The sequence below is a fragment of the Lactuca sativa genome, chromosome 5 (assembly GCF_002870075.4).
Source record: "Lactuca sativa cultivar Salinas chromosome 5, Lsat_Salinas_v11, whole genome shotgun sequence".
Lineage (NCBI taxonomy): Eukaryota > Viridiplantae > Streptophyta > Magnoliopsida > Asterales > Asteraceae > Lactuca > Lactuca sativa.
In genome coordinates, this window is record NC_056627.2 from 243528119 (window position 1) to 243537284 (window position 9166).

Here is a 9166-nt window from a genome sequence, read left to right on the forward strand (position 1 = left end):
CCAATTTCACCATTATGCAAAAGGCATGGAATTAGATACTAACATTCAATTGGAACTTTAACACATTAAAAACAAATTAACACATTAACAATCAACCCAACATTATCAATCAAATTAACAGTTAATATGAGCATATTTGAACAATGAGTTTTATAATCACTCAACTTAACAGTTAACATGTTATGCTTAAATGAAAAACATCACTCAAACTAACTTACAAACGTTTACCATGTCTTTAACAGTTAACAGGTTATGCATATGTGCTTAACATTTAATCTGTTAAATAGGGAGGATAACCCAAATGACAAAACAGCTTAATAGTTAATTAAACAAGGAGAAGTGGTCAGAGGAGAACTCAAATCGCAAAATTAAACTACCAGAAGTGGAGAATTAAACAAGTCGATTTCTGTTCCTTCCAACTAACCCTCCCTATAATCACTAAACAGTCAATTAAAAAAGGAAAAATGGAGAATAACCTGCGGTCGGAGAAATAAAATCGCAAAACAGCGACATCGGTGTAGACGTCGATATCGAATGTGGTCGGCATTCAATTTTGACAGATTGTGGTCGACGACAGAATGTGAATCAAATTTCATTGAGACAAAATATCAAACAATTAGTGTGCATCTGTTGTGACAGATTCAATTACAATACAAACATTGATTCAATTACACTATAATGTTACAATCCCTCAGAATTTGTGATTGAAGAACCAACAACGAGATTAAAGAACAAACATTGAGATTGAAGAACTACCCTGTGATGGAGCATGATGGTTGAGTCAACGATGGAGCAGTGGTAGAAGGAAAACGACGATGCAGTAATGATGGTTAGCACGATTGAAGAACTAACCGGATATGGAGCATCAATGGAAGAATAGTGGGAAACGAATGGAAGAAGAAACAATTGCGATTCAGGGGTGTCGACACTTCAGTCTGGAACAACTTTTACAATCCTTCACCTCCATCTCCGATCATGTCATCACGTTTGCCAAGTGGATACCTTCGATTCAACCATATCTTTCTTCGATGGTTAATGGCTAACAACAGTACGACACCAGTCGATGGGGAAGAACTAGGCCTGGCAATGGAGCGGGTTTTGACCCTGATCCGATCCAAACCCTTAACAATTATACGGGTTTGGAGCATAATTTTTGATCCATTTACCCGTTAACGACCCGTACCCGCTAACCCTTTTGTTAAAAGGGTCGGGTATGGATCATCACATATCCGCTCCATTTATAACTCGCCCCATATAAATTTTAGAATTATAAATTTATATTTTATATTTCCTAAGTTTTATTTTAAATTCCAATCGAAATTCCAAAGACTAAACTAGTCTTACATAAGACTCGATGACTCAACTTCTAGACTTCCAGTCTTCTCCTAAGAATCATGATGTCATTTCATTTATAAATCAATAAATTCATTTATCAATCGGAATAAAGTTTGTAATTGCTATTCTCTGTCAATGAAATCGAGGGTTAAAAACCAATCGGAAGTAACTACAATAATGATTTTAATTCTAATCGAAACTCTTCGAGTACATAATGTGTTTTCTAAATCAACATTTGTTCTATTTAACAAATGTGATTTTATGATTTAAGTAAAATGAGTTTGATTATTCAAAAAACCTACGGGTTACGGGACGGGTTTGGATATCTGCTGATTCGGTGGATAAGGGTACGAATTTGATTATTCAAAACCCTACGGGTTATGGAGCGGGTTTGGATCGGGTTTTGGAATTTGTTAAAAGGGTTTGGATTAAGATCAATTCGCTCCAAACCCACCCCATTGCCAGGTATAGGAAGAACGTAATGCAAAGGAAATATATTGAAGAGTAAAAGTTTGAGCATCCCACATCGAACCTAGAAACATTCTATCAAGGAAACGATATTCTATAAAAAGGGAATCCTCAATACGAAACCAAATGCAATTATGTTTTAGACAAAATGGCTCTTTTGAGCTAGTGGGGTCCTGTACAGTCAGCTGGACCGATTAGGTCCGAGTTGGGCCAATTTTGACTGATATTGACCAAGGCTGCCTAGCCTAACCCTCTAACACCTATTTGTAGGCAGTTAGAGGCCGCCAAGTGTCTAGGCGCCGATTAATCGGCCGCCAAGTGTCTAGGCGCCGATTAATCGGCCGCCTAGACCGATTTTTGCAACATTTATAGATTTACTAGGCGAATGCCCGCGCGTTGCACAGAAGCATCTATATAGTTGAAATCTTTATAAATATATGTTTTTTAGATATAACAATAATGTCATTGTTAAATTTGATATAATAATTCGTATACTTAGTTGATATAGTATATTGATTATTTTGAATTATATGATAATATATACATCTATTAAAACTGCATATTCTAAATCTTTTGAATAACCTCTACCTACAGGTTACTCTTGAATAAAATTAAATATAATATATGTTTAATATTATTTATAGTTGTTATTGTTAATTCATTTTTAAAATTTATTTGTTTAACATTTTAATTTCTATCAGTGTAATTATTTAAAACATCAAACATATTTTTTTTAAATGTAACAATATAATCATTTATATAGATTTATTTTTAACTATTGTTATTGTAAGTTATTTTAAGCTACTTATTTCAAAACTTGTAACGATTATAAAATATCTTTAGGAAATATTTTAGTGAATTGATATTACAATTTAGTTTTTGTATTTAGCACTACAATTTATCACTTTTCACTATTCACAAAATATTCTTTGGGTTTTTTTTTAACTGGAACTGAATTTTATATTGAAGTTGATGCTGCAATGTTATATTTAAATTAACAATTTAAGTATTTTGTCCATACAGTTCAAAAGTTGTAGTTTTAAACTGATAATGGTTTACATATAACAACATATTAAATCTAATAAATTAAGTATAATATGTTAAAAGTTAAAGACATAACTTTATAAGTAGAAGTAAAAATATTATTTTAATATTGAAATTTAGTTTATTTTTTATTACACTTTAGGTTTGATACTTATTTAACCTTATTAACCAATTTATAATCATTATTAGAAAGACGCTACAATTTACAAAATATTCTTTGTGTTGTTTAAGCTGAACTAAATTTTATATTTAAGTTGATCTTGTAAGGTTATATTTAAATTAACAATTTAAGTCTTTTATACAAATTGATCAAAAGTTGTAGCTTTAAAATGATAATGGTTTACATACAACATATTAGACCTAATAAATTAAGTATAATATGTTAATAGTTAAAAAGATACTTTATAAGTAGAAAAAATATATTTTTTGAGTATTGAAATTTAATTTATATATGATTACACTTTAGGTTTGATATTTATTTAACCTTATTAACCAACTTATAATAATTATTAGAGAGAAATTGAAAAGTCATGAAAGTTTCAAATGAATGTGGTAAAAGGAAAAAAATAAATGGGAGTTTCAAATGAATGTGGTTTAAGAAAAAATACAAGCTTTATAAGTATATAATGATAATGATAATGATGATAATGATAATGATAGTAGTTTATAATCAAAATATTTTTTTTTTTCATTATAAAAATTTAGAAACCATAATTAAAATTGTTTTAAAAAATTATGAAAATAAGTGCATGTAAAGTTATCTAATATCTTCATTTTCAAATAAAATTTCATTTTATTATAATTTTTTTTACATGGTATAATCTTTTTATATTATTTAATATACATCCATCACCATTCATCATTCTCTCAAATATTCGTATCGAACATGTCCTATGGGTATTGATTTTTTTTTTTTTTCATAGAGTGGATACTAACGTAACAAAGTGTTTACTGTTTATTTATATTATTTATATATATGCTTAAATAAATATGTTTTTTTTTGCATAAACATATATATATTACAGTACTAAGTGTAAGCAGTGTTCTAAAAGGCATGTCATGGCGTGAGGCGTGACTTCGCCGTTACGAAAAGCTTCATAACGTTGCTGTTAGGCGTGACGCGTGGCAATGCGTGATATGGCGCGTCGTGGCGCGTTATGGCGTGTTATGGCGCGTGTTTTTTCGTTTGAGACACAGTTTTTTGCTCTTTGTTATGTCTTTTCAAATCGGAGATACAAGTATTGTAGTTTTTGTTAACTTTTTGTTATTAGTTATTGATCTAACACTTCTAAAAACTAGTTATATTTAATATAAATTTATATTTATGTGGTGATATAATTTTAAATTAATACAAAATTGATGTCTTACATCACGCCTTGAAAAACATCATGACTCGTTAAGTTTGACGCTTGGCCTTGCCGCCACGCCACGCCTCATGTCATTTAGAACCTTGGGTGTAAGACACGTATATTATACGGGTTGATTAAAAAATGAAATATTAAAATTTAAAAAATACGTATTTTTTAAAATAAAATTTTGAAATAAAAAATAAACAAACATATTAATTGCAATTTACTATCATATTTATTATATTAAAATACTTTATATATATATATATATATATATATATATATATATATTATCTTATAAAAGAAATCTCATTATTTCTAAAAATAGATTGAATATAATAATATTATTTTTTTTAAGACGTTCAAATCATTAAGCTAATAATACAAGTAGTCATCAATAAAATAATATTAAATTTTAACCTGTGTTTTGAATCCTTATATTTCTCAATAAATTCTATCTCCTTCCCTGAATTTCGGATAATTCAAAATTTGAAACTATCAGAAAATACATGTTGATTCGAATATCCCTCCTGCAGATGGCTTTTTCTTAACAAGTTTTTATTTTAATCCTTACTTGTAATTGATTTCATATTCTTAAATATAACAAAATGAAAAGTGTTAAAATTCATGAAAGATTGACATGTGACAAAATTGATTTTCATTTATTATAGTAGATTTTTTTTCTCATTTTGATTAACTACCAAATGCAAAAATTTAACATTATTAAAAACGAGAAAAAACTCATTTGAATCGTCATTAATGATTTATGTTAGATTTTGAGATTTTTTAAATTTTTTTTAATTTGTAGTCTTGTAAAATATTTATGGATATATGAGTATATATATGTCATGAAAAATGATTAGGCTGTTCGAAAACAAAATAATAATAATAATAATAATTGAGCTCTATAGATAGCTTAATATTAAATTCTTTTTTATCTTTTCTTTGCATGTAATTGTCTAAGATTAAATTTGTCTAACGTTAGAAACAGGCCCGGCCCCCATACATGGGCGACTTGGGCTCAGGCCCAGGACAGCAAAATATTGAGGGCATCAAAATAGTCCAGCTAGTTATATGTATAGTATATATAAAAACGGCCCAAAAAACTTAGCCCATGGTGATGACCTGTTTACCGACGTCTTGAGAAAGAAAGCTGGGAAGACGCACCAATTCCAAGCAATCATCGATCTGCTTATAGAGAAACCAAACGCCTTTCGTGCCTAGAATCCCGCTGGCGTTGCTTTCGATGGGAGAAATCAATGCCCACCTAGAATACTTCTCTCATAAATAAACAGTAAGAACATATTTCTCTTATGTTTCCTTTTGTTTCCGGTCGATAATAGATATTATATTTCTCTCAAATCTCAATATAATAATCATTATTAGTTGAGACTTAGTCACGATTTCTCAAATCTGGTATGGTTTTCTCTAATTTGGTACAGCAAAAGGCGATTTTGAATTTTTGATTTAGTAGTTCACTGATTTGGATGTGATTCGTGGTTATTTAAGAAATTAGATTTAGGTGAGTTCAATCGAAACTTGTGTTTATTTAGGTTTGTTTCAGAAATCTTTGATTTATTATTCATCTGATGATCTGATTTCTTATCTATTTTATTACAGGAAAAAATAGTCAGAGTCCAAAATAGTTCATTCTAAATTTTCTATTTCAGAATCATATTTATGTTTCAATCTTTAGACATTAAATCAGATTTCTCCTATGTTTGTGTTTGTGCTCAATATTGTTGTTTCAGAAATCATCAAATCATATTTGGGTAACAGGGTAAGTTTAAACTTGAAATTTGTGTTATTTAGGTTTCTTTCAGAAATTGGATTTATTTCTTATATATCTGATTTATTCTCTAAGAGTTATTGATTTTTTGGATCTAATTTCTCTATTGTTTCTGAAATCAGATTTGGGTGATTTCTGTATTGTTTTCTCCAAGTTTCAGCTCCGAAATCAGATTTGTATCTAATTTCTTTACTATTTCAGCAATCAGATTTATATATACTTTTTCAGAAATCAGATTTTTAGATTTTGGTGAGTTTATTTTTGAAATTTGTTTGTGTTCACTGTTCAATATTTGTTGTCTAAACATATTTTATAAATATTTGTGGTGTTGTTTATTTGATGTGTAGATAAACTTACTTTCTGAATCTGATTGTAGAGGACATGTTTCAAGGTCATCCCATGAGTGAAAGAAAGTTGAAGGGGCTGTTTGGGCACACATCACATGTGGTTGCAGGGCAGTGCTTGGGATCTTGGTTGCTTATATTTGTTGCCAAGGTTTTTTTAGTGTGATCAGAATTCTATGCAAGATTGTTTTGTTTTGAAAACAATTTTGGTTGATTTTGTTGGATTGATTAGTTATGTATAAAACAAAACATAAGTTGTTATATTATAATCCCAAAAATAGTTGCACAACAGAACTTTGCTGTTAGTTTCTTATTCTTCTGCTAAGATCATAAAATAACAACATATTGTTTTTTTTAGAACACTAACTAATTTGAATTTTTTTATAAAACCCGTCTACTATTTATCAAGTTTGATATTGAAAAAATAAAACATAAGTTAGTAGGTTTTTGTTTGAATAATTTGTTTGATTATAAATTTTACATTTTTGTCTATAGAAAATTTTTATTTATACATTGTCAATTGTACGGTACATATATAAGGGCATAAAAATTTTATTTCGCCCCGGGTATCAAAAATCAATGGACCGGCCCTGGTTAGAAATATCATAGAAAATAAACAAAAATTACAATTTACCGTTATGCTACATGTACATGTGTTTCAAACTATGATTAAACCTTCAACTTATTGAATTTCATATTATCTTTTCTATTAAATGGATTTAACTGAAGATGGACGGTGTTGTGATTTATTTATTTATTTATTTTTTTGGAATAGCATCGGAGGTATCAGGGTGCCTCCAAGATAGCGGCTCCTCCATTTGTGGTATCATTAATTTGCAACATTCAACGAGTTACATAACACGTTTTATCATTTTCCACATATGAATTGTATAAATATATATTGTGCTTGTTTACTTGTACTGTATCTAGTTTTTTTTTTTTTTTTTTTTTTTTTTTTTTTTTTTTTTTTTTAATGTTTTTAGTTAAGTTAGTTTGAAATGATGACTTTTTATGTGTTATAGGTTTAAAAAATAAAAAATAAAACTTATAAAACTAACAACTGAGTTGAATGGGTTAGAAATTAAGGATATATACCCAAGTAGTCGAAGGGTGTATATCCCAGGGTAACTGATTTTCCTGTTGACATATAAATATTAATTGGATGATACTATATGTACTCATCATAATCAAACTCACATATATAGAATAAACCTAATTAATTATATAAATACAAGTACATAATAATTGTGATAACGATTTTTTGTTATCGTTCCGTCTATAAGTCCATATTTCCTTGTATTTGCTTTCTTGACCACCTCTTTCATTGTTGTACGCTCATAAGTCATATATATCATTATCATTCGGCTATAAATTATAATTGTCCAATGGCTCAATTTGTACTTTTCAAGAGCTAACTTATATTGACTCATATAGATTTGATTATTAACTCAGTCCATAAAGACACACATATGTTTGATTATTTATTGTGTTAATAATTACATATAACATACTCTTAAGTTATTACAAAATATATTTTACATCTAACGTATCAAATTGGTAAAAATAATCGTTATACTAAAATGAAAAAGGTTCTGTCGAGCTAGGTTGTACACAAATACACATGTTATCCCGACTTGTTTCATTAAACACACATACCAAAAAAAAAAATAACAAATTGGATGAGTGTATTTAGAAAAATTAGTTGGTAGTTGGTAGCTGATATCATTTATTTGTTATATAAGTATTTGATTAAAATAGTCGGAAGCTTTTGAAATTTGTTAATATATAAAAGATCAATTGTTTCAAAAAGTAAATATAATATATTTTTAAGGCAATTTGGAAATTGATTAAAAAAAACCCAATAGTTTTTTCTTAAACTTTTTGTTTAAATTAAAGCTAAATGTTCATACACTCAAACAATTTTTTTTTTTTAAATCGAGTTTTTTTAAGCTAAAAGGTAAAAGTTTCTAAACATACCTTATCAAACACGCCTTATTCGTAATCATATTTTAGAAATTAAATCACTTTATATAACAATTCGCTTCCATATCTCTCTCTCTCTCTCTCTCTCTCTCTCTCTCTATATATATATATATATATATATATATATATATATATATATATATATATATATATATACACACACATTGATTAGTTGTTCTTCTTTCTTTAAGATTTGTATCAAACTAATTTAGTATTTTTTTAGTTGATCTGTGAATTAGTTTTGTATGTTTTAAATGCTTTTGTTAATTAATTTCGAATGATTTTAATTAGTTTAATTGTTTTAAAATTAAAAATTGAGTCAGTTGAGTGGGTTGGAAAAGATAGAGTTTCTATGTATTATGGGTTGCGATGTTGGAATAAAAAGGAGAGAAAAAAACTAATGTGGCAGTGGATTTAGTGGGTTGGGAGGGAAAAAATCCCTCATTCCTTATACTATGAAATAGGTAAATGAACTATATATAGGGATGTCAAAAAGTCTCGTGAGAACCTGAACCTGTGGGCCCCCAATCCCATATGGGGGATATTTGTTAAGAAAATTAGGGGCGAGGCGGGGGCAAGGTTAATTCGCATTTTAATTTATGGGGCGGGGACGGGGTAGTCAGTCTCATCCTGAACCCACCATGGGGTCCCACAGATTGCGCCAAATGATGTGACTCAAATCTCCGGGAGGTCTTCTGGATTGTTGCTTCAACAGGGATCCGAGAATATAGAGCAAAGTTGTTAGAACCGCCCTAGGAAATGTGTCCCTGTAGCAAACACCGACGATCAGGTTAGATCGGTAGGTAGAGATGAGATGGTTCTTCCTAGTTGGAGAGAACCATCTTAGCAAGATG

At 29.2% G+C, this 9166-nt stretch overlaps 1 protein-coding gene across 6 annotated transcripts; it reads left to right on the plus strand.

The window, feature by feature from the left end:
* Window positions 1–5014: 5014 nt before the first annotated feature.
* Window positions 5015–6623, plus strand: LOC111904189 (uncharacterized). Of its 6 annotated transcripts, XR_006186638.2 has the most exons (4): window positions 5015–5490; window positions 5639–5718; window positions 5817–6234; window positions 6362–6623. XR_006186638.2 is itself a non-coding variant. In XM_023899971.3 (3 exons), exons 1-3 carry the CDS (start codon window positions 5914–5916, stop codon window positions 6493–6495), a joined length of 324 nt encoding a protein of 107 aa, XP_023755739.1. In that variant the 5' UTR covers window positions 5497–5913; the 3' UTR covers window positions 6496–6623. The 6 variants fall into 6 exon arrangements, 1 of the variants encoding a protein (XP_023755739.1); XR_006186635.2 differs by having other exon boundaries at window positions 5639–6234; XR_002854448.3 differs by lacking the exon at window positions 5639–5718 and having other exon boundaries at window positions 5340–5490; window positions 6108–6234.
* Window positions 6624–9166: the final 2543 nt, after the last annotated feature.